This window comes from Rhinoderma darwinii, chromosome 11, assembly GCF_050947455.1.
Source record: "Rhinoderma darwinii isolate aRhiDar2 chromosome 11, aRhiDar2.hap1, whole genome shotgun sequence".
In the NCBI taxonomy this organism is placed as follows: domain Eukaryota; kingdom Metazoa; phylum Chordata; class Amphibia; order Anura; family Rhinodermatidae; genus Rhinoderma; species Rhinoderma darwinii.
This window is the reverse complement of record NC_134697.1, coordinates 51,843,353-51,869,791: the sequence shown is the minus strand read 5'-3', so window position 1 is coordinate 51,869,791 and position 26,439 is coordinate 51,843,353. Positions and strand designations below refer to the sequence as shown.

Genomic DNA, 26,439 nt, shown 5'->3' with positions numbered 1-26,439 from the left:
AAAAAGTGATCAAAAAGTCGCATGTACGCCAAAATAGTACCCATACAAACTACAACCCGTCCCGCAAAAAACAAGCCCTTACACAGCTTTTTTGACTGAAAAATAAAAAAGTTATGGCTCTCAGAATATGGTGACACAGAAAATACATTATTTTCTAAATAAGTTATTTTATTGCTCAAACGCTGCAAAACATAAAAAAACGTATATACAAATGGTATCGCCGTAATCGTACCGACCCGCAGAATAAAGTATAATAGTCATTTATAGCCCAGGGTAAACACCGTCAAAAATAAATAAAAATCATTGTCAGAATTGATGGTTTTTGGTCACCTGGCTTGCCGAAAAATTGAATAAAAAGTGATCAACAAAATCGCATGTACCCCAAAATGGTACCAATGAAAAATACAGATTGTCCTGCAACAAATAAGCCCTCACATGGCTCCGGTGGTGAAAAAATAAAAAAAGTTCCGGCTCCCAGATTATGGCGATGCAAAATGTGCAGAGTGTTCCAAAAGTGGATAAGATCGGGCACCATTTATCAGTGCGACACCGGCCACATATCTGTGGATTATTATTTATTTACCCCATTATTATACCCTCTTATTATGCCCCTGATGTACTCTGCCCAGCCTACATGTGCCCCAACATTATAAACTGAAATACCAGCAAAACGCCAGAGCTACTACCAAGCAAAATATGCGCTCCAAAAGCCAAATGGCGTCCCTCCCTTCTGAGCCCTACAGCGTGCCCAAACAGCCGTTTATGTCCACCGATATGGCATCGTACCAAAAAATGGTACCAATAAAAACGACAGCTCGTCCCGCAAAAAATAAGCCCCCACACCGCTCTATTGACAGAAAAATAAAAAAGTAGTGGCTCTTGGAAAGCGGGGAGGAAAAACGAAAAAGCAAAACATGAATCAGTTCGTAAAGGGTTAATTACTTTCTAATGAAAAAACATTTATGACCACATGTGGGGTATTGCCGTACTCGGGAGAAATTGCTTTACAAACGTTGGGGTGCATTTTCTCGTTTATCCTTTGTGAAATTGAAAAAATTCAACATTTTAGTGGAAATAATGTTGATATTAATTTTCACGGCCTAATTCTAATAAATTCTGCAAAAGACGTGTGGGGCCTAAATGCTCACTATACCCCTAGATAGATTCCTTAAGTGGTGTAGTTTCCCAAATGGGGTTACTTTTGGGGGGCTTCCACTGTTTCTGTCTCTCAGGGGCTTTGCAAATTCGACATGACACCCAAAAACATTCCAGCAAAATTTGAGCTCCAAAAGCCAAATAGCGCTCCTTCCCTTCTAAGCCCCGGTGTGGGTCCAAACAGTAGTTTATTACCACATATGGGGTATTTACGTAATCAGGAGAAATTGTTTTACAAATGTTGGGGGGCTTTTTCTCCTTTATTCCTTGTAAAAATTAAAAATGGCTACCTTTTTTCAGAAAAAAAGTAGATTTTCATCTTCACATACTAATTCAAACAAATTTAGCAAAAAAACTGTGGGTTCAAAATGCTAACTATACCCATAGATAAATTCCTTGAGGGGTATAGTTTCCAAAATGGGGTCACTATTGGGGGGTTTCCACGGTTTTCTTCCCTCCAGTGCATTGCAAACGCGACACGGCACTGAAAACTATTCCAGCAAAATCAGAAATCCAAAATCCAAATGGTGCTCCTTCTCTTCTGAGGCCTGCTGTGGGTCCAAACAGCAATTTATTACCACATATGGGGTATTGCTATAATCGGAAGACATTGCTTTACATATGTTGGGGTGTTTTTTCTACTTTATTCCTTGTAAAAATTTAACATTTCCTAATTTTTTCACAAAAAAAGTAGATTTTCACATTCACATACTAATTCAAATAAATTTAGCAAAAAAACTGTGGGTTCAAAATGCTAACTATACCCCTAGATAAATTCCTTGAGGGGTATAGTTTCCAAAATGGGGTCACTTTTGGGGTGTTTCCACTGTTTTTGCAGCACAAGGCCTCCTCACACCTGACATGGTACCTAAAATATATTCTAATAAAATAGAGGCCCAAAATCCACTAGGTGCTCCTTTGCTTCTGAGGCCTGTGTTTCAGTCCATGACCGCGCTAGGGCCACATGTGGGGTATTTCTAAAAACTGCAGAATCTGGGCAATAAATATTGAGTTGCATTTCTTGGGTAAAACCTTCTGTGGTACAGAAAAAATTTATTACAAATGAATTTTTGAAGAAAAAAAATGAAATTTGTAAATTTCACCTCTACTTTGCTTTAATTCCTGTGAAACGCCTAAAGGGCTAAAATACTTTGTGAATGCTGTTTTGAATACTTTGATGGGTGCAGTTTTCAAAATGGGGTGATTTATGGGGACTTTCTAATATATAAGGCCCTCAAAGCCATTTCAGAACTGAACTAGTCCCTGAAAAAATAGCCTTTTGAAATTTTCTTGAAAATATGAGAAATTGCTGCTAAAGTTCTAAGCGTTGTAACGTCCTAGAAAAATAAAAGAATGTTCAAAAAACGACGCAAACATAAAGTAGACATATGGGAAATATAAACTAGTATGTATTTTGTGTGGTATTACTATCTGTTTTACAAGTAAATACATTAAAATTTAGAAAAATGCTAATTTTTGCTAATTTTCTCTAAATTTTGGCGTTTCTTACAAATAAATATTGAATTTAATGACAAAATTTTTTCAGTATCATAAAGTACAACATGTCACGAGAAAACAATCCCAGAATCGCTTGGATAGGTAAAAGCATTCTGGAGTTATTACCACATAAAGTGACACATGTCAGATTTGCAAAAATGGGGCTGGTCCTGAAGGCCAAAACAGGCTTAGACACTAAGGGGTTAAGCTGGCAATACACATTTGAACCCTGCGATTTCGGCAGGACCGACAGACCATCTAATACATATAGTGGTGTCTTGAGAGATGTCGGGGGAGAGAAGGCTCGGGCATGTTGAATTTCAACATGCCCGATCCTTTTTTTCAATAGCAGATATGCTCCTGCCAGAGGAGCCTGGCAGCTGAATTCTGCGAGTATTAGGTGGAGTCCTCTTCTTAACATTGCACAAGCATTTATTAAAAGCGATGTCTAGTGTAGAAGGTCCATTATCAAAAGATATCTGAATAAACAGAGGAGAGTCCCTCATTAAAAATCTCTAACAATTAGCAGCGACAAATAGGATCTCTCTCTCTCTGGAGGACTTGGCATGTCTGGCCATTAAACGGAGAGCTTGACAATTTTAATTGGGAATAATGTAGTATTTCATTTCCCCCATGGTGGGACTACAGGGGAAGTAAACACTTGCTTCCATGTTCCCCTATAGATTAAAGCGGGATCCTGCCCATTTAACCCCTTAGATGGCACAGTCAATAGCAACTGCAGCATCTAAGCTGTTAGGCATCTAAGCCCCATGGAACGTTCCACACACCCCCCCCCCCCTCCGCGGGGTGCCGATTTTTGTCATTGCAGCCTGGGAGTCTAATGGAGGCCCCCAGGTCTGCCATCTTTGTGCTCTTTTTAAGGCCTCATGCACACGACCGTGTTTTTGCGTCCGCAATTCCCCCGAAAATCCACGGGAGAATTGCGGCCCCATTCTTTTCTATGGGGCCGTGCACACGACCGTAGTTTTTGCGGTCCGTGCACGGCCCGGGAGCCCGGACCGCAGAAAGTACGGCCATGTCTTATTACGGTCCGGAGTTGCGGTCCGGGCTCATTGAAAACAATGGCCGCGGCCATGTGCATGTGCGGGCGGCTTGCGGCTGACAGTCCGCTGACAGTCCGCAGCCGGCCGACCCGAAAATCACGGCCGTGCACACGGCTACGGTCGGGCTACGGTCGTGTGCATGAGGCCTAAGGCTTAATAGGAACCTGTAAAAATCAAGATATACTGCAATGCAATACTGTGTTGCAGAATATCATGCAAGGGATCCAATTCAAGACCCTAGGGGAAAAGTAAAAATAACTGTTAAATAATGTTTTTTTATGTACAAAAAAGTCTTAAAAGTTAAAAAAAATAACCTTTTGCCATTGTCCCCCTAAAGCAATGTAAAAAAACAAAAAACAAACATCAACATAATTGGTATCACACGGTGGGGGCCATAAAAAGAAATTACAGAATTGCTATTTTTTGGTCACCTCATCTCCTATAAAAAAAAAAATAATAAAAAGTGATCAAAAAGTTCAATGTACCCCAAAATAGTATCACTAAAAACTACAGCTCGCCCCGCCAAAAATAAGCTTTTATACCGCTCGACGGAAAAATGGCTTTTATTTGGCGACACCAACATTTTTATTTTAACAATTTGTTTTTTTTTCATGTGAAAGTAGTAAAACATAAAGTAAACCATACAAATTTGGTATCGTCGTAAGGGTATCGACCAGCAGAATAAAGTTCACGAGTCGTTTTTATTGCACAGTGAACAGCGTAAGAACAAAGCCATCAAAGTACATCAAAAGACAACTCATGCCTCAAAAATAAAGCCCTCATACGGCTTTATTGAGGGAAAAATAAAAAAATATGTCTTTTGAAAGGTGGGGAGGAAAAAAGGGAAATTAAAAAACGAAAAATGGCTGCAGAAAGGGTTAAATAGATTGTGCAAAAATATTGGTCCCTCTGTAAACATCATCACTCTGACAGAAGGGTTGCCATCACTAACTATAGGGCATGCATGATCTTAACTTCATTTTGAAACTGCAACTAGTACTGGCACCCAGTCATTCACGTCCAGAGACGTAACTTCTGAGCCGAAACGCAAAATCTATAACAGCCCCTCCTCTTTATCTATCTTGCATTTTTTATTATGCTCCTGGGCCTCAATGTAAAATCTATAACAGGGTCCCCAACTGTCACATGTAGGCTCGGGGCCCAGGTGCAACCGCAACTTCTGCACCCCATATAGTTACACTTCTATTCACAACATTGTTACATATCTAAGCTCCCAGTCCCTCACTTTAGATAATATCACACCTGGAGAGCCCTTTTAAATAATAAACGTATAGGAACAGTCCCTCGATGTAATGAACTGCACTGAAACCTACATCAGTTGTGGGATCATAGTGAGTTTCCCTCAAATTCTCTTGTTATGTTTTTTCACCTCTTTTGATTTGGTGAGATAGAAATGTTATAAACCTTTTTATTTTTTATGTTGTTTTTTTTTTGTGGGTTGAACTACTTCAGTTTGTTTTACTTTATTTCACAACCTTTTTTTTTCCCAGAACTGAAACTCACTCAAATAAAAATATCTGCAAACTTCTAACTATTCCATGAGAACATCAAGTCTCGTGTTTCTTATCTCAGCCTATTTCCGCAGAAGTTGTCACCTTATATTTTAACATTTGGGCAGGAAGCGATGACAAATTTAGGGTTGGTCATAGTGGTTTTAGTCGGAAACCTTGAGTAGCTGAGGAACTTGTTGCTCTTATTTCGATATCTCGTCTTGAAGCTGTGAAGCATAACCCTTAAGTTGATGGAACTTCTGTTTTTTAACACCAAGAAAATGTTTCTCTTTTTCTATGTTCTCCTCGTGGCTGGAAGCCTTATACAAGGTAAAATTATTCAATCCCTTTTTCAAGTTAACAATATGGGCACTATACACAATGAATTGTAAGGCGTGTAACATTTGTGACAGGGATTTTCTAGGCTTTGAACAATGGGATCTGTCGCCAAATGTTCACTTTTAATACATGTATAATATTGTTATGGATACAATGGAAAACCTTTAATATTCACTGTTACATACAGTGATCAAGGTCAGTCCAAGGTGTCGACTGTATATCTTTAGTTAACACTAAATTTTCCAGAATCTTTAAAACACTACACCAAAGTTCTGTAGTCGTAGTCTGAGCCCTTATTCCACCATCATCACGCATTTTGGTTATCCTAATTAGGTCCATATGTCAACATTGGTGGTGCAGCATAACTATGGCTTTATTACTGTGTTATGTAGTCTAGTATTCCTAATTTTAGTTTCTATTTGTAGTTTCAGCCTTAGCATGAAATACAGGCAATGTGACAAAGGCCTTATTTTTCATGGATATAATCTTTCTAAATATAAGTGACATCAATAAATCTATTTACCTCTTCTTCTTATTATTATTCTTCTTCTTATGGCTGTTGGCAAAAAAATAAATAAAAATATTCTTATATTCGTGAACCTGTGTCATAAGTCTGTGAAAAGTCCATCAGAATCAGAAACGTATATTTCTTGTCTAAAATTGCAAATGTGGGAAATTGAGAGGAAGGCTTTTTTATGTCATGACGTCATTGAAAGCATGACTGTAGACTAGTTTTGTTACTCTCTTAGGCCCTGTTCACACTGAGTTTTTTTGCAGGCAGATAAATCAGATTTTAACCTGCCTGCACGCCGTTTGCTGCATTTTTCGGCCACAGACTTTGAGCACCGCAGGCAAAAAATGCACGAAAAATGCTTTATGTGCCTTCCATCGATGTCAATGGGAGGTCAGAGATGGGGGGAAAAAAAACACGGCAAAAAAACTCAGTGTGAACAGGGCCTTAGTTATCAGACTGTCAGTTTCTCTTATAGTGCGCTTTCTGGAAAGGTTTGTCTGTTTTAGACCTAGATTATAATAAGAGCCATTAGAACGAGGACAAATGGCAGAAGTAACAAATGTAAAGGCTTTATTAATAAATTCACGATATGCGTGCATGGGATAAATATAAATGTAACCATAGTCACCTAATATTGTGGTCTCCTAGGTAACGAATACTAAAATAAAATACTGGGATGTTTATATTGAACGGGTTTCTTCGATTCTTTTGTAAACTTTTGTTGCATCTTTTTGGCTGTTCACCATCTGCATCGTTATTTCTGTTTTTCGTCATAAAAGCAAAAAAACAGGGGCCGGATCCATTACATGACAGACACCAACAGCGCTCAAAAGGAACGCATTGACTTTAATTCGTTTCCGTCATGGTTTCCGTGATTTTCCAAGACAAAATAGCTCTGCTTGCTGCGCTAATTTGTCTGGTAATTTTGGCAGAATCTGCGAAGAAGACTCCTAATGTGAACAAGATGCGACCAAGGCTTAGGAGGAACTTGTAGGAGCTGCTATTACAAAATATATTACGTAATATTACATAATCGGTGGTTTATGAAATAAAAGCAATACCATAAATGCATGGAACATATATTAACCCTTCAAAAAATAGCAGTGTGTTTTATCCCACTCTACTTAGATCATCAAACATATGAGAATACCACGCACAGAAAACAGACGCTGCTGTATTATAGCCAGGATATAATAGACATATAGTCAGGACTACACAGTGAATGTTCCTAAATAGACTGCTGTACGGGATGTGGTCCTGACTGTGTGTATATTATATCTTTGGGTTATATTTTAAATTGATATATATGTATTAACTAGATACTGTTCTTAAATTGTTTCTAGGTTTCCCTATGAAGAACGAAAACTACCAAAGGATTCGTTGCATACCAGGAGATAATGACATAGCCTGTGTTCAAGAAAGAACAATTTTTGATCAACCTCAAGAGAGTAATATAATTGATCGCAGCCCAATGTGAGTGACTTTGTAAATACATTTAATTCAGGCCTGGATTTACCTTCAGACACAAGGGTCCTATGCTTGGGAGAAAGGTGTCTGAATGAATAGTTTGGACAATGCATATGTTACTCAGGCTTCCAAAGTGTTACAGGAATGAAAGGGGACACCCAGGAAGGGACAATGTGAAAATTGCTAGATGTTGTGAGAAGCGCATCGTAACGTTCTGCTTAAAGAGGCTCTGTCCCTACATTATAAGTGGCCTATATTATACATGATGTGATCGGCACTGTAATGTAGATTACAGCAGTGTTTTTTATTTAGAAAAACTATCATTTTTGACGGAGTTATGACCTATATTAGCTTTATGCTAATGAGTTTCTCAATGGACAACTGGGCGTGTTTTACTATATGACCAAGTGGGCGTTGTGGAGAGGAGTGTATGACACTGACCAATCAGTGACCAACCAGCATCATACACTTTTCTCCATTCATTTACACTGCAGATAGCGATATAGCTATATCACTATGTGCAGCCACATAAACACACTATAACGTTACTGCAGTGTCCTGACAGTGAATATACATTACCTCCAGCCAGGACGTGATGTGTATTCAGAATCCGGACACTTCTCAGCACTTCTCTGTGATTTACAGCACAGCACAGCGAGATCTCGCTGTGAATGACAGTTTACAGCGTAATCTCGCGAGACTACGCCTGCTATGCTGTAAATCACACAGACGCTACAGAAGTGGTCAGGATTCTGAATACACATCACGTCCTGGCTGGAGATAATGTATATTCATTGTCAGGACACTGCAGTAATGTTAGTGTTTGTGTATGTGGCTGCACACAGCGATATAGCTATATCGCTATGTGCAGAGTAAATGAATGGAGAGAAGTGTATGACGGTGATTGGTCAGCGTCATACGCTTCTCTCCACAACATCCACTTGGTCATATAGTAAAACACGCCCAGTTGTCCATTGGGAAACTCATTAGCATAAAGATAATATAGGTCATAACTCCATCAAAAATGATCGTTTTTCTAAATAAAAAACACTGCTGTAATCTACATTACAGCGCCGATCATATCATGTACAATATAGGCCACTTATAATGTATAATGTGGTGACAGAGCCTCTTTAAGGCTACATTCACACGAGCGTGTCCGATTTGCGTGCGCAAAAAATGGACCGTACTGCCTGCATTTCATGAACGTCTGCCATCAGTGTGCTTTGTGTGTGGCATGTGTTTTTCACATCCGTGGTTATCCTCTGCAACTTATTTTTTTAATTCTCTGCATTTCTCTATCAACTGATGCATGAAACATGGACAGCACACGGATGTCATCCGTGTGCCGTCCGTGTTTTCCATGCGCCCATACACTTCAATGGGCAACGTCGTCTACAAAAATGCACCAATATAGAACACGCAGTGAGTTTCACACAATGGACACTCGCTGCGTGAAATCTCATGCATGCATGCATGTCTGAATTTGCCCCATTGAAATGCATTGGTCCCGTATGTTGACAATTATTGCAATGGACAGCACACGGACGAGGAAAACGTTCGTGTGAATGAGCCCTTACTGGATAAAAGAAGACAAACAAAAGATAAAAAGAAGCCATTCATGACTGAGGTTATGTTCACACGCAGTGTTTTCAGGTGTTTTTCAGGGCGTAAATGCCTAGAAAAACGCATGAAAAAAAGGAAGCTGAATGCCTCCAAATATCTGCCCATTGAGTTCAATGGGAAAAACTGTGTTTCGTTTAGACGGGGCGTTTTTTACGCTCCATATAAAGAAGTGTATGTCACTTTTTGAGCCATTTTTCATTGTGTCAATAGAAAAACAGCTACAAAAACGGCTGCAAAAAAAAGTTTTATGCTTTCAAAAACTACCAATGTGAAGAACAGGAATAATAGTCATAATGATGTCACAGTGCAGGGATGATGCATACAGTGATGTCATCGTACATTATAATAAACCTTGTAAATTTATTGTAAAGTGTTATTGCACACAGTGATGTCACAGTATGGAAATAATACACACAGTAATGTCACAGAACAAGGATAGTGATCAGTGATGTCAGAGCTAATGGGCAAGGCCCACAGTGATGTCACTGAATAGAGAAAAAAAATACAGTATCATGATAGAAGGACAATGCACATAGTGATGTCACAGTGCAGAGATAACAACTGCTAGTCTCTTATGTGGCATAGTTAGGCCACACACAACTTCCGGCCTTAAAGGTGTTATCCGGTGTTTTGAAATTGTTAGCCTATCTTCAGAGTAGGCCATCAATATTAGATCAGTGGGAGTCCGACCCTCGGCACCCTACGCTGATCTGTTGTTTGAAGGGATTTAATTTTTGTTTGTACTTGCACTTGCTGTTACATTTGTAGTGGCAGTGCATGGTATTGCAGCACTGTCCCATTCACTTGAATAAGACAAAGCTGCAGTACCTTGCACAGCCGCTACAAAAGTGACGACGTGTGCAAGTACCAACAAAAATGAAATCCATGTAAACAATGAAGAGGCTGTGACGCTTGTATGAGTGCCGTGGCCCCTACAAACAACTGATCAGTGGGGGTGCTGAGAACCTAATCCCCACCGATCTATTATTGATGGCCTATTTTAGGGTTTGCATTATTTAGTTTTCACTAGTCCTGTGTTACAGGCTGTATTTTAGTCAAGAGCTGTACTCACAAGTCTACTGGTTGTTGTTGGAAACAGTCAGCAAGCTTGTTGTCAGTCACACCCCTAACATCTTAGCTGAGCTCCTTTATTGCTGTATCTTATTTATATAAAAGTGGCACTTTGTGTTTTAGTTCTAGAATTCTTAAGATCATTTATATAATATACACACAGCCAGGTATGCTTACTCAGTGGCAATAGACATCTGGAAGAACAGTTATGTAGATTAATGAATTGTATGGGGAGATAAGGGAAATATGTGATGGAGGACAGTTAGATAAAGATAATTCAATCAAGATAGTGTCTATGAGGTTTGAAATGTTACAGAGACAGTTGTGTAAAGGCGGGCGATGGGTTAAAGGATTTCAAGATGAGTATGGGAGGAGAGTGCTTTGAAGGATGTGAAGATGATGGTGGTAAAGCTAGCGGTGTTGCTGTGTAGTCCTAGATTTGCTTTATATATTTCTTTCATTGCGATGATCCATCAACTATTACTAATGATTGCATATTACTAGGACATTGATTGGTAGGGATCGGACTGCCGGGACCCTCACCATCCTCAGTAGGGGTTGCAGTGCTAGTTAAGTGCTGCTTCTCCACCTCCAAAGTGTTTACCTGCACGGCGGTGCTCCTGGCCACATGCTGACCATGGAACGGCAGCACAGTCCCATTCACTTATATAGAGTTGTGCTGCAGTTCCATGCACAGTGCGGGAATAGGGGAGCTGTAGTGCTTGGAATCAGCGGGGGTCCCAGAGGTTATACCTGTACGATTCTAATGTTAAGGCATATCCTTCAGATTTGCCACAACATACGATGGCATAGCCATTCAACAAATAAATAAAATAAACTAGACATCAAACCTTAGGCAATATTGGGCCCTTCCTGAAATGAATGCATGTTGAGCATTTTAAAGGGAACCGGTCACCTCCGTTATGCTGACCTCAATAAGGGCAGCATAAAGAAGCGGCAGACACCTCAGTAAGGGCAGCATAACGGAGGTGACAGGTTCTCTTTTATTGCTGTCAGAAACACGATATATATGTACTTTGCCAACTATATGCTGTAAGAAACCAAACACTTTCATAAGCGCTACTTCCCCTTCAAAACAACTTTTGCAATTACCTTTTCATTACTTCCCAGTTGCAGTGGTTAGAAGTAATCCACAGCTAAAAGTCACATGATTATTTCATCATTTTATTTTAGATCCAAGAGGGTCCAGACCTATATAGCATCAATTCCATTTTCTGCAGAAGACTCTGGATCAGGTAACGGCCCTTATTCCGGAGAAGATCCTGGGTCTGCAAGTGAAAATGAAGCATTTTCTAATGAGATAAAAGATACCAAGCAAGATCTTTATGAGGAAAACCTTATTATGTAGCTGAACATCCTATGCATTGACTTGAAGGCATGTGGAATAGGAATCTGTAAAACTATCAGCTCCTGCTTGTAACTGGCAATGGCTTCAGTAAAATGTTTCTATATTGCGTGTGGCAAAACATTTCTAAAACTTTTTTGTTGTTATCATCATGTTACATTAAAGGTATGTTAGACAATCCATGAATCCTGCTTTCTGATTTCTAAAAATTAAAAGTTAAAAAAAACCAAAAAAAACTTGTATACAAAACTCTAAAAATATTTACTATTAGGCTATGTTCACACTCATCCACTTTGCAATAACAGCAAAGTGTACATGTGATTTCTACAAATCTCATGTACATGCTGCAGAAAAAAACCTACACAAAAGACATTTGGATATTGACTTGCTGTATGGCTGTATAATCCGCAGCATATCAATTTATGTTGCAAAAACACTGCACAGAAAATCCGGATGTAAAATTGCAGTGTTTACGTTACGCATGAACATGGCCTTACAAAATTGTCAAAAACTGTCAGAAATCCTGCAAGACTTCCTACCACCCTCTGCTGGTGGCTTCACATACTGCCAATAAAATTACAAAATTTACAGTTCTGAGCAAACGAATACAGGGACAGCCGTAGTTGGCTATGTCATTAAAAATAAATCTACTTTCTAATGTATTTTTATAAAAAAAAATCTGCATCTTTGATGCAATGGGCGCCTCCTTGTACACATGTTGCATGTAAACATTTCCACTTATGACCAAAGCTAAAAATAAAGCTAATGCTGGAGAACCCCTTAAAATAGTGCTGCTGTAAGGGAATGACTGCTATTTGCCATATGGGCTTTTCAAGAGATATTACCAATACCATCTCGGTTATGCCATCACTTCATGATCAGTCGTGTTCTAAGGGGGCAGAAACCTCTCAGGCAGGATGGATGGATGGGAGCAGCAATGTGCAATGAAAGCGTAACTAGCACGGAGGATGGGGGAATGGGCAGTCAAAACCGCATTGATCAGGTAGTGAATCCATATCATAGTGATATGCCACCCCTTCTTCTACTAAGAAAATTTCTTTAACCTCTTCACGCCGCATGTTTGAGCTGTGATAACTGCCATTTCTGACACAGCTCAATCCCCAGAGACCACTTGGGTGGTTCCCCCACGGCAATCTCCGCTATTGGTGAGTCAGTGAATACTGACCAATAACGGCGATCGCTGACGTCACATCCGACCGTTGACATCAGATCCTGCTGCACCCGCCCTGAACTTCTCTGTTGGTGTTAGTGAGTCGTTCAGAGTGGGTGTTAGGAGCATTTGTGAAGAAAAAAATTGTGCTGTTCTAAGAAAATTTTGGCCTCCATCCACTTCCCACTCCTGTCATCCTCCTCCTTGTGTCTCCTTTGTCCCCCCCCCCCCCCACACACGTTTTTGGTCAGTGATCTCCTATCACTAACCACTTTGTAGTCTTCAGGGCCACATTTTTTGGGTCTCTGGGGGCTTTCTTTTTCATGTATATATACATGAAACACCTTATATACACCACAGTTAAAACTCCCGAGAGAGGTGACCCTGCCGCAGATGAAACCCCCAAGCGAGGTGACCCTATTTGGACCCCTACACCAGACAACTATGAGCCCCAAATCCCTGAGAGGACAGACAGCGCGGGGATCAAATTTAATACGGCAGGGCTCAGTGAGATGGACTTTTTTAAGTTCTTTTCACTGATGACTTTATAGAGCTTATGGTGTCCCAATCAAATTGATATGCCCAACAGTATATGACCAAGAACCCCACATCATTTTATGCCCAATCCCACAGGTGGACTCCTGTAGACGCAGCAGAGTTGGCCAAGTTCTGGGGACTGCTCTTGAACATGGGACTTCTGAAAAAAGCCATCCATTGGGGCCTACTGGAGAAAGGACATCTTATACCACACCCGAATGTACCGCATGGCCATGTCCAGGATGCGTTATGAGGCAATACTTCACTTCTTACATTATGCTGATAATGAGCAGTGCCCACCCCGAGATGACCCCAGTTTTGACCGTTTGTATAAACTGAGACCCCTATTAGACCATTTCAGTGCCCGGTTTGTCCAAGCATACACCCCCGAGAAGGGTATTTCTATTGACAGGTCCCTGGTACATTTTAAAGGGAGGCTTCAATTATGCCAGTACCTGCCGAGTAAGAGGGTAAGGTATGGCGTGAAGATGTATAAGCTGTGTGAGAGTTCATCACGGTATACTTAAATTTAGGGTATATGAAAGGAATGAGACCAGTATTCAGCCCCCGAGAATGCCCCCCCTTACTGGGAGTTAACGCAAAAATTGTGTGGAATTTGGTGCACCCACTGCTGGACCAGGGTTACCACCTCTACCTGAATAATTTTTATACCAGTGTCTCACTCTTCAACTGCCTCGCTTCCAGAAGTACTGCGGCATGCGGCACTGCTATAAAAAATCTGGGAGGCCTCCCTAAGACTCTGCTTCGGCAAACACTGGTGGGTGAGAGCAGGGCACAATCCAGCAGCAACATATTGTGTGTCAAGTACAAGGACAAGAGAGATGTCCTTGTATTGACAATACATGCCCACACCAGTACCCATGTACCAGTACGAGGTACCAGTACAGAGACCCCCAAACCAGACTGCATCCTGGACTACAATAGGTACATGGGAGGGGTGGACTTGTCAGATGAAGCCCTACAATGCCATGCGGAAATTTAGGGTGTGGTATAAGATGTTGGCTGTGCACATCATATAGATGGCATTGTACAATGCGTATGTGATACATCGATGTACAGGCCAGAGGGGAACTTTCCTGGAATTTCAAGAGGTGGTTATCAAGAACCTAATCTATAGGGACCAAGAAGGGGGGAGGCACCAGGGGCATAGCTAAAGGCTTATGGGCCCAGGCGCAAAAGCTCAGCTTGGGCCCCCCCAAAACTTCTCTTTACGGCCGATGGCTGTGGCCAACCTGTAACTTTCAGCTGGATCGCTGGGTCTCTTAAGTGACCAATTGACGCAGCATTAGCAGCCCGAGAGCGTTGCTACGGTCAGAAAAGATCATGGGCACAAACTCAAAGACATATGCTTTGTACCGCCCCCCATACCTCTAAATAATGAAGCCCCCAATAAGGGTCACATACCAGTTCTACACAGTGAATAGTGAGTGTAGTACAGTTACATCCAATTACTTACATGTGATGTCTTCTCTTTCCCTTCTCTTCTCGAATTCTTCCAAGTTCCAGTCATGACTCGTTTTTGCACACACTTCCTATTCTGTTGCTACCCCTAGTGCTTCTGCAGAGTTAGACTATGTTCACACAGGGCGAATACGCTGTAGGGCATGCAGGGAATTCAGGAAGAAAAACCACACCAAATTGTGGTGCAGAATTTCGGCCGGAATGTCCGCTGTGGAAAATTGCACATAAAGAAAGTCATACTTTTCCATAGCCATGGCGACGTGTGCCTCTGCCGTCCTCCTGGGATGTCGTTTTATCCCATATGACCAATGCAGCCTCTAAATTGCTGCCGATGCCACATGGGATATCCCAGGAGGCCGGACTGGATGAAGAAACACAGAATTCTGGGTAAAATTTTTTGTTGTTGAATCGCTGCTTTTCCGCCACAAAAAACACAACATCTGCTATATGTTGTGGGTTTTACCTCACCATTGAATTCAATGGGGAAAACCCGCAATGAAAAAGCAGCGATTACACAAATACAAATAACATGCTGCGGATTAAAAAAAACGCACCTCAGGTCAATGTCTGAGCAGTTTTTCCGCTCGTCATTTACACAGCGTGTGGATGAAATTTGCGTAAATCGCATCCACTTTGCTGCTACTGTATTATCCTGCAGATTTTTCGCAACTAAATCCATTGCGGAAAATCTGCAGTATCTACACTTTGTGTGAACTGACCCTTATAGTATTCATCTTTGTGCCCCCAAAGTAATAATCCCCTTTGTGCCCTCCAAAGTAATAATACCCCTTGCAGTCTGCTGAGACAGACTGAGTGGTCCGCTGCCGCCTGCTTTTTATCATGACAAGTCTTTATTGCCAAAGTATCTACAGTATATTGCATACACTAGTATATCTAAACATAAAGTACTTGCAGTATTTTTTTTAAATAACTCAACAGTGACCCCTTTATGGCTTTCTCCCTCCAGTTCCTTGTCTGTTCCCAGTTGGTTGCCTGCAATCCTTGTAGGCCAGCACAGCAAACACAGCTTGTACTTCTACAGCAGTTTAACAGGCACTATTTTAAGATTTGTCTGTTTGTATCTTTCATGGGCAGTGAACCCTGAACTACAATATTGTGAGCATGCACTGAGCTTTGCAAAGCAGCACACATTATATATACTAGTAGAGATCTAAATATCTCTGCACATTCCAGAAGAAAGAAATCAGAGTTTTTAATTTCTCTTTCCCTGGCAAGTGCATAGAAGATGAGACGGGAGGCAGAATGCTTGCAGAAGACGGAGAAGTCCTAGTCTTATCTGATGCTAGTTAGCAGCTCAGTTCTCAGATTATAGCGTTTTGCAGGAGTCTTGCAGGAGAATCAGCCAGGCACAGAGACCAGTGCGCACTGCTAAAAGATCTTAAAGGGGTTTTCCAATACTTTATTTTTTTTTTTAAATCAATGCAATGTTCCTCTATTAATATATTAGTGCACTCTGTCTAGCTTTTTCTTGATAATAAATGGTTTTAGTAACATTACTCCCTATTGTTTACCTGGAGAGGTTTGTTTTGCTCAGTAAGTTCATTCCTCTTCTCTTCCTGTGTTTCTCCTCCCTGCATGCACTGCTCTAGTCCCAGCATGCAATGTGCATGCAGCAGTGCACTTGCTCCGCCTACTACACCCAGCTCTACTAACTTCTGCAATCTCAGTCTTCATTTTGGTGCTCTCATTCTATTACTGCTAGCACAAGCTGAAATCACTGGATATCTGCGTTTTTAAACAACACTGACCCTATATGATGATACGTAAAGTTTGGTCTTTATAATTATAAGTTTTCTAAATGTATATTAACTGTTTATACAGTCTTAGTTTTAAATACTGTATTTTATATATATATATATATATATATATATATATATAAAATTAAAAAAATTGAATTCTAACATGTGAATTGGGATAAAAGGAGCAATACCTGTGGATCGCCGCTGCATCCTGTGTCGGAGATTCACAGTGAGCAAGAAAAAACTAAAGGGAAGCAGCGCTCCTAACTAGCCATCGATGAAAAATAATTCCCCTTCATGTAACTCTGCTACCTGTCAACTGAAAAGTCATCCACCACAGGGAAAAATGTTAGTCCATCATGTCTGATTCCCAGGTGTTTCTTTGCGGTACTCCTCTGTGTGGAAACATTTTTCACTCTGGCAGCTGATTTTTCCATTGACAGGTAGCAGAGTTACACAACAGGAAAACAAATTCCCCATCATGTAACTCTGCTACCTGTGAACTGAAAAGTCATCGGCTGTTTGAAGGGGGTGCACCGCTCGTATAAGCGCTGCTTCCCCTTACTTCATCACACTGTGAATCGCTAACTAGTTCGTATAGAAGCGAAGTATTGCCTAATTATTTTTTTTGGGCTTCCAGTTCAGTTCTGAAGTGGCTTTGAGGGGCCTATATATTAGACACCCCTATGAAACACGACATTTTAGAAACTAGACCCCTCAAAGTATTCACAACAGCATTTAGAAAGTTTATGCACAAAATGTTTTACCAGAGAAACGCAACTCAATACTTATTGTCCAGATTCTGCAGTAGAAATATCCCACATGTGGCCCTAGTGTGGTAATGGACTGAAGCACCGGCCTCAGAAGCAAAGGAGCACCTAGTGGATTTTGAGGCCGCCTTTTTATTAGGCACCATGTCCGGTTTGAATAGGTCTTGTGGTACCAAAATAGTGGAAACCCCCAAAAGGTGATCCCATTTTGGAAACTAGACCACTTGAGGAATACATTGTAGTTTTCTTGGGGTGCATGCAGCTTTTTGATCAGTTTTTATTCTATTTTTAAGTGGCGCGGTGACTAAAAAACAGCAATTCTATTGTTTTTTAATTCTATTTTTGTTACAGCGTTCACCGTGCGCTATAAATGACATATTCACTTTATTCTATGGGGCGATACGATTAGGGCTCATTTACACGAGCGTATTATACGTTTTTGCAACGCGCGTCGCAGGGACCTATGTTACTCTATGGGGCCGTGCAGACAGGTACGTGATTTTCACGCAGCGTATGTCCGCTGCGTGAAACGCACGACGTCCTATATTTGTGCGCTGTTCGCGCATCACGCACCCATTGAAGTCAATGGGTGTGTGAAAACCACGCATGTCGCACGGAAGCAATTCCGTGGGACGCGCGTGATTCACGCAACAGCACTGTAAAGGATGAATGAAAACAGAAAAGCACCACGTTCTTTTCTGTTTACAAACATCCAAACGGAGTGTCATAATGATGGCGGCTGCGCGAAAAGCACGCAGCCGCGCATCATAAAGGGCTGACACACGGAGCTGTTAAGTGCTTTTTGCGCACGCAAAACGCCGCGCTTTTTGCTTGCACAAAATGCACACGCTCGTGTAAACCCGGCCTTACGGCGACACCAGATGTTTATAGTTCTTTTATGTCTTATGGCGTTTGCACAATAAAATACGTTTTGTAAAAAATCATTCACTTTTTGTGTTACCTTATTCTAAGAGCCAGAACTTTATAATTTTTCCATCAATAAAGCCGTGCGAGGACTTATTTTTTGCGTAACGAACTGTAGTTTCGATCAGGACCATTTTTCGGTACATGCAACTTTTTGATCTATTTTTAATACATTTTTTGGGAGGTGAAGTGACCAAACAATTGTGATTTTGGTACGGTATATTATTATTTTCTTTTACGGCGTTCACCGCGCGGGATAAATAACGAAATAATTTTGTAGTTCAGGCCGTTACGGACGCGGCGATACCAATTATGTATCGTTTATTTATATATTTTTATTAATAAAAAAGGACTGATAAGGGAAAAAAAGGGGGATTTTTTTAACTTTTAATTTCTTATTTTTACACATCTTTTTTAACTTTTTTTTTTACTTTATTACTTTGTCCCACTAGGGGACTTGAGGGCAGGAGGCCCTGATCGCTATTCTAATACACTGCACTACATCCGTAGTGCAGTGTATTAGAACTGTCAGCTATTCACTGACAGCAAGCATAGTGGGTCCTGACTTTGTCAGGACCCACTAGGCTTCCGTCGATGGCATAGCCGGACGCCTTTGTTTGGTGTCCGGTTGCCATAGTAACCATCGCCGGCCGCTATCGTGTAGCAGGCCGGCGATGGTAACTTAACCCCTAAAAACCCGCGATCTCTATAGAACTCGGCTTTTAAGGGGTTAGACAGCGGGGACACAGCGATCGGTCCCCGCTGTAGGAGCTGCGGCAGCTGCTGTACGAGACAGCAGCTGTCACAGCTCCTGCACCTGTCGGGAAGACGGCCGAAACGGCCGTTATTCCTGCAACTTCGTATACACACCGCTACACACCTTCAACCTTGCGCATGCGCAGTGTAATATACACGGCCGCTGAAGACGCAGCCACATAATTTCACAGAGCATGCGCGGTGGAGTGTGTTCACCACGCATGCTCTAATTCAATAAAGAAGCACGTGGTACGGTTACGTCATTTTTGACGTAACCGTACAGTGTGAAAGCCGGAAACCGGAAGCAAGGCAGAAGACCAAATGGACGGGTCTGCACAGGAAGTGCAGATTTTGCATTGCTAAGGGGACGGCGACGGAGGAGGATATACGACGCTACAGCCATCTGATGAAACGTAAGTACATTGGAAAGTTATATCTTTTTCATTGTTTTATTTAAATAAATGTAATTTTTTAGTTCCGGAATACCCCTTTAATGACGGGGAAGTACAGCAGCGCATGCTGCCCGACACATGCGGCCCCTGAGGTCAGAGTCATACACTCCCCTGCTGTAACTACCACAGACAGAATAACGAAGTGCAGAGATTGTGAATAGACATCCCGTGGAATGTTTATTCACGGTCTAAACACTTCAGTATTATTAATGTGTTAGTATAAGACAGCGCATAGGGATCTAGCAGGATCCCTATGCGCTGAGTAAATGAATGGAGAGGAGTGAATGACGCTGATGGGTCAGCGTCATACACTCCCCTGTACAACGCCCACTTGGTCTAAAGTAAAAATACGCCCACTTGGGCATTAAGCAACTCATTAGCATAAATCTAAAATCGCTAATAAAGTGGTAAAAATAGATCGTTTTTTAAAATAAAAAGCATTACTGTCACCTACATTATAACGCCGATCTCCTTATGTAGGAGATAGGGCACTTATAATGTGGTGACAGAGCCTCTTTAATATTTAATTTACCACATTTTTACTTACCCTGATGCACTTCGCACAGCTTATCCCCCTCATCTTTCCCTTCTGAGCCATGCCATATGCCCAGGCAGCAGATAACAGCCACATGTAGGGTATTGCCATACCAAGGAGAACCCTCATTACAATTTATGGGGTGTATGCCTGTGATGGCACATGCTGGGCACAGTATATTGGTCACTGAAATGGCATATATGTATAAATTGCAAATCTCACTGTGCACCATCTGCTGCGCATTAGCTTTTACACAAGACCTGTGGGGTCAAAATGCTCAGTACACCTCTAGATGAATGCCTTAAGGGGTGTAGTTTGTAAAATGGGGTCACTTCTCAGGGGTTTTAACTGTACTGGTATCTCAGGGGTTTCTGCATACATGACTTAGCACCAGAAAAGCTCCAGTAGGCCAAATGGTGGTCCTGTCTTCTGAGCCCTGCTGTTACGATACTGGTGAACACTGCTGGAATCCTATGGTCAGAAGTAGCGAGCGGAGCACAGTGCAGAACCCGGTGAGACGTCCCCAGGAACAGTGCTTGGAGGGTGGAACACGAGTAGTAGTCAATAGCAAGGAAGTAGGAACAGTCTGGCAAAGACAGTTCTCAGGAGCAGGAGACTGGAACAAGTCACATATACTCAAGCACTGTTTGGTATTCCATGTGGTCTGAAGTAGGCCCAAACAGGAAACAAGGTGGTTCCACACGATGCAACATTTGCCATCTTGGTTAAGGGCAGGTTTAAGGGCAAAACAGCAGCCTCCAGTGGTAAGGAGTAAAAGTGCAGCACAATTCTTCAAAGTGTAAAACAGCGGCCACTAGTGGTAATTTTGCAGTACAACAACAGAATCCTGACACCTGCTGTGTGCCCAGGCAGCAGATAACAGCCACATGTAGGGTATTGCTGCACCCAGGAGAACCCACATTACAATTTATGGGCTGTCTGTCTCCGTTGGCACATGCTGGGCACAATATATCGGACACTGAAATGGCATATATGTATAATAATAATAATAATAATAATAATCTTTATTTATATAGCGCCAACATATTACGCAGCACTTTACAATTTAGAGGGGACATGAAACAAACAATATCAGACATTACATAGTGACAAAGATCATTTACAGTTCAAACATGGAGAGTGAGGACCCTGCTCGCAAGAGCTTACAATGTATAGAAAATTGCAAATCTCACTCTGCACCATCTGCTGCGCATTACCTTTTACACAATACCTGTCGGGTCAAAATGCTCAGTACACCTCTAGATGAATGCCTTAAGGGGTGTAGTTTTTAAAATAGACTCACTTCTCGGGGATTTCAACTATACTGATACCTCTGGGGCTCTGAAAATGCGACATGGCACCCAAAAACCAATCCAGCAAAATCTGGACTCCAAAGAACACATAGTGGTCCTTCCATTCTAAGCCCTCCCATGACCCCAACAAAATGGGATATTTCTGTCACGGTCTGTGGGTATGTGGACCCACTAGGCCACACCGCCTTAGCGGGCAGGCAGCTGCCCGAGCAACAGAGCACCCAATCAATACAAAGTCCCGCTCTAGGGTACCAGAATAGTCCAGACAGTGGCCGAGGCTTTAGCACGGATAGATGTGGGTGCAGCACGTTACGCCAGACGTGGCGGATGACAGCAGGTTGCGCCAGACGTGGCGAATAACACTGGACGTCGCAGATGACACTGGACGTGGTAGAAGACAGCAGATGCAGTAGGACACGACTCCAACATTAACAGGCTCAGGAACAAGGACACAGCACAGGATACAGAGGTAACAGGGCACGGGTAACAACAGGAACAGGATAACACTAAGGGACCATTTGCAAGACTGACATGGGAATACTAACAACGCTCAGGCAATGAGCAAAGGGGCAGGGCCCTTCTTATAGTCTAGGGAATCATGGGCTAGTTGATGATGATGATTCCCATGTGCGCGCGCACCCTATAAGGACGGGAACGAGTGTGCCAGCGCACCCTACGGGACACAGCGAATCAGACTGGAAGTGAGCACTGGCGTCTCCTGGGAAGGAGGTGCCAGCCAGTGCTCACAGATCCATGGCTGCGACCGCCGGGGGGTGAGTAAACCTGACGGTCCGCAGCCATGGACGCTACAGTATCCCTCCTCTTACGCCCCCTCTTCTTGGGGCCAGAGCGAGAGGGGAACTTCTTAATTAGAGCACTGAGGTTCTCTTCTGGCTCCCAGGACCTCTCCTTAAAGGGAATGTGTTGCCAGCAAAACATGTTTTTTTTTTTTTAGTTAAACAATTAGTGTGTAGGTGATTAAACATTGTTCTAATTTTTTTTATTTTTTTCACGAGTCAGGAAATATTATAAATTGGATTCAATTTATAATATTCCCTAGTACTGGTCACTAGATGGAGCAATTCCCAAAATTGCAGCATTGCATGTGGTAAAGCAACCACATTGCTTTATGCTGCAAAATTGGGAAAAAATCCCTCGCTCTAGTGAGCTCTCAGAATCCCCCCCTCCTTTATCCTGGCTAGTGCCGGGAGAAACGAGGGGTTTGAACGGTCTAACCTCCTACACTGTGTGTCGCGATTTTTTTGAGCTAACACAGTGTAGAAGGTTTACATACACTAGTAAAACACACTGAAACACGAACATACATAGAAATCACTTACCTGCTCCAGTCGCCGCCGCTCCCTCCGGTCCATCCGCTCCGTCTGCTGCCGCTGCTCCATGTGCACAAGTCCGGAAGCCGCGACCGGAAGTAGTAATCTTACTGCCCGGCCGCGACTTCCGGTCCACAGGAAAATGGCGCCGGACGGCGCGCATTTCAAATCGGACTGTGTGGGAGTGGCGCATGTGCCGTTCCCACACACACGGCGTACACCATAGTGGATGGAACGGGCCCCGTTCGCAGTCCCTATGGGACTGGAGCTGCCGTATTCCATGTCTGTATGTGTCGTTAATCGACACATACAGAAATGGAAAAAAAAATGGCAGCCCCCATAGGGAAGAAAAAGTGTAAAAATAAAAAAAAGTAACACACAAACACACAAATAAATATAAACGTTTTTAATAAAACCCTAATATAAAACTGATATAAAAAAAATAATTTTGGTGACACTGTTCCTTTAAGACCAAACACTCTCCAGTCCACCAAATAGAAAATTCTTCCTCCTACCCTTTTCCAGTCCAGGATCTCCCTCACCTCAGACACATCAGATGAACCGCTGAGATCAACTGCGGGACTGGGAGTCCTACTGTAGCAGTTCAGGACCACTGGTTTTAGGAGGGACACATGAAAGGAGTTGGGGATTCTGAGGGTAAGAGGCAGCCAAAACTTATAGAAGACAGGGTTTATCTGTTGTAGTATCTCAAAAGATCCGAGGAACCTGCGAGCAAACTCGTATGAAGGCACCTTTAAACGAATGTTGCGTGGGGACCGCCAGATGGAAGATACTGAGGCGGCTCTCTTCTTTTTATATCCGTTTTTTGCTTCATGCGATTGACTGCTAGCAAAATAGAGGACCGGGTCTGTTGCCAGATTTGCAGAAAGTCCCCAAATGCAGGCACAGGAAGAGGGACCCTAGGATGTTGACTGTATACAATGTAGAATGGTGTGGAAGTGGTGGACTCACTTGTGTGGTTGTTATACGAGAATTTGGCCCATAGAAGAAGCTGTATCCAGTCATCATGCTGCAAGAAGATGAAAAAGCGGAGATAATTCTCCATGATCTGGTTAATTCTCTCGACTTGCCCACTGGACTGGGGGTGATAGGCTGAGGAAAATTCCAATCTCAAATCCAGGAGTTTACAGAGGGCTCTCCAGAATTTTGAGGTAAATTGAACCCCCCGAACAGACACGATGTGAAGGGGCAAGCAATGCACGCGGAAGATGTGCTGAATGAAGAGACTCGCCAGTCGGGGAGCAGAAGGTAGGCCGGTCAGCGGCATAAAATGTGCCATCTTCGAGAACCGGTCCACCACCACCCAGACAGTGTTGCATCTTGCTAAGGGAGGAAGGTCTGTGGAAAAAGTCCATCGCAATGTGCTGCCAGGGGGCACTGGGTACAGGCAAAGGTTGTAGCAGGCCAGCAGGCTTGGAGTGAGCGACCTTGTTAGAAGCACACACCGTGCAAGAAGAGACAAAGTCCACAACATCTTTGGGTAGCGTGGGCCACCACAAATGATGAGTAATCAGGTCTCAGGTTTTATGAACACCAGCGTGCCCAGCCAGTTTAGAGCTGTGTCCCCAGCAGAGAATTCTTCTCCTGTGTGCCAACCGAACAAAAGTCCTCCCTGGAGGGATGTCTCTAACCTGCAAAGGCTTGGCAGTGACAATGCAGGGCGGGTCTATGATACTTTGAAGGGACCTCACCGTGTCATCCGTCTCAAATGACCTGGGAGGGCATCGGCCCTCACATTCTTGTCAGCAGGGCGGAAGTGGAGCACAAATTGGAAACGGGTGAAGAACAGCGACCACCTGGCTTGATGGGGGTTTAGTTGTTGAGCCGACTGGAGATAGGTGAGGTTCTTGTGGTCGGTGTAGATCAGGATGGGGTGAGCTGCGCCCCCCTGCAGATGTCTCCACTCCTCCAGAGCCAATTTGATGGCCAGTAGCTCCCGATCCCCAATAGAGTAGTTGCGCTCTGCAGAGGAAAAAAGTCTCGAGTAATAGCCACATACTACTGCCTTTCCTTTGGAATTTCTCTGGAACAGAAGTGCACCTGCACCAACATGAGAAGCGTCCACCTACAATGAGAAGTGCCGAGACACGCCAGGATGATGGAGGATCGATGTTGAAGTGAAGGCTTTCTTGAGGCTATTAAATGAAGATTCTGTGTAAAGGATCTGCCAGACACAGCTTCTGTGTCGACGCCCGTGGGTCATCAGTCTGCACCTGCTCCTAAGTCTGAGAGAGTGACACGATCTTCTACCAGTCAGGCTGGGAGGCTTAGGAGTGGGAGAGCCTATCACAGCCTGGCCAGACGGAGCTAGCTCCCGCCCTCTGTCTATTTATACCTGCATTTCCTGCTCCTCTTCTGCCTGTGATTCTGTCTGTGTCCTGGCTCTGCTGCTTGAACATTTTGTCCTCTGCTTCATTTTGACCCTGGCTTTACTGACAATTCTCCTGCTCTGCGTTTGGTACCTCGTACACTCCTGGTTTGACTCGGCTCGTTCACTACTCTCCTGCTCTGCGTTTGGTACCTCGTACACTCCTGGTTTGACTCGGCTCGTTCACTACTCTCGTTGCTCACGGTGCTGCCGTGGGCAACTGCCCCATTTCCCTAACTTCTGTGTACCCTTGTCTGTTTGTCTGTCGTGCACTTATTGAGCGTAGGGACCGTCGCCCAGTTGTACGCCGTCGCCTAGGACGGGCCGTTGCAAGTAGGCAGGGACTGAGTGGTGGGTAGATTAGGGCTCACCTGTCTGTCTCCCTACCCCGTCATTACATTCTGCCTCTGGAGTCCACACCTTGGCGTTCACACCCTTCTTGGTAAGGGTAGAGATGGGAGCCGTCAGTGATGAGAAGTTTGGGATAAACTGCTGGTATGAGTTGGAGAATCCCAAAAAACGCTGTATGGACTTCAGGCTTGAGGACGTGGCCATTCCAAAACGGACTTTACTTTCTCAGGATCCATCTTGAGACCTTGATCCGAGATGATGTAGCCCAGGAAGGGCAGAGATTTTTTTTCAAAGACGCACTTCTCCAGCTTCGCATATAGATGATTCTCCCTTGACGAACATGCCTCCGATGAGTTGTCGGATCTGGGGAGAAAATCAAAATATCATCTAGATAGACTACAACACAGACATAGAGGAGATCTCGAAAGATATCATTGACGAATTCCTGGAAGACCACGGGAGTGTTACACAGTTCGATGTGGGGGCAGCGTCTCAACCTCCCTCTTGCTGAAGACATCCGCAAACTGAGCAAAATGAGGGGGTAATCCTACCAATGACTGAGGCAGAGGAGGCTGGACAGGAGGGATCTGCAACAGTTAGCGATCAAGATATTTGGAGCCCCATTTGAAAACCTCTCCGGAATTCCAGTCCAGGACTGGGGCATGTAGTCGAAGCCAAGGCAGACCCAGCAGAACAGGATTGACGGCTTTGGGCAAAAAAAGAAACAAAATCAGTTCCAAATGAATGGCTCCAACTTGGAGCTTCAGCGGCTTGGTCTCAGATACAATCGGATCAGGCAGAGGCAGTCCATTCACCGAGACACCAGCCAAAGATGTCTCCAGAGGAACTGTGGGCAACTGGAGTTGATCCACTAGATCCTTTTGGATGAAGTTTGCCACAGACCCAGAGTTCAGATAGGTAGAAACCTGATGCGTCTTCTTGCCAGACACTATGGTCACAGGAATGGTCAGTTTGGAATTGAATCTTTTATTTGGTACCATTCCGCCTAGGGTCGCCTCTCCAACCAATCCTAGGCACTGGGGTCTCCCTGGCCTCTG

At 43.1% G+C, this 26,439-nt stretch overlaps 1 protein-coding gene and 1 long non-coding RNA gene across 2 annotated transcripts in view; one reads left to right on the top strand and one right to left on the bottom strand.

Annotated features, from left to right (window-relative positions):
• LOC142663133 (uncharacterized) overlaps positions 1-16,574 on the bottom strand; it is a 96,439-nt gene extending 79,865 nt beyond the window's left edge. Inside the window, exons 1-2 of the long non-coding RNA XR_012851047.1 lie at positions 16,333-16,574; positions 11,358-11,533 (exon numbers count right to left, since the gene is read on the bottom strand). This is a non-coding gene — a long non-coding RNA (uncharacterized LOC142663133). The remainder of the gene's footprint in view (positions 1-11,357; positions 11,534-16,332) is intronic.
• Positions 5,389-11,788, top strand: SRGN (serglycin). The gene is made up of 3 exons (XM_075841456.1): positions 5,389-5,557; positions 7,424-7,553; positions 11,439-11,788. Exons 1-3 carry the CDS (start codon positions 5,479-5,481, stop codon positions 11,611-11,613), a joined length of 384 nt encoding a protein of 127 aa, XP_075697571.1. The 5' UTR covers positions 5,389-5,478; the 3' UTR covers positions 11,614-11,788.
• Positions 16,575-26,439: the final 9,865 nt, after the last annotated feature.

What these genes read in the sequence shown, in the direction of transcription:
- SRGN (XM_075841456.1), top strand. Translation starts at nt 5,479, where the DNA reads ATGGAACTTCTGTTTTTTAACACCAAGAAAATGTTTCTCTTTTTCTAT. An exon ending in GGCTGGAAGCCTTATACAAG is followed by an intron (nt 5,558 to 7,423) that starts GTAAAATTATTC and finishes AATTGTTTCTAG; the next exon opens with GTTTCCCTATGAAGAACGAA. An exon ending in ATAATTGATCGCAGCCCAAT is followed by an intron (nt 7,554 to 11,438) that starts GTGAGTGACTTT and finishes ATTTTATTTTAG; the next exon opens with ATCCAAGAGGGTCCAGACCT.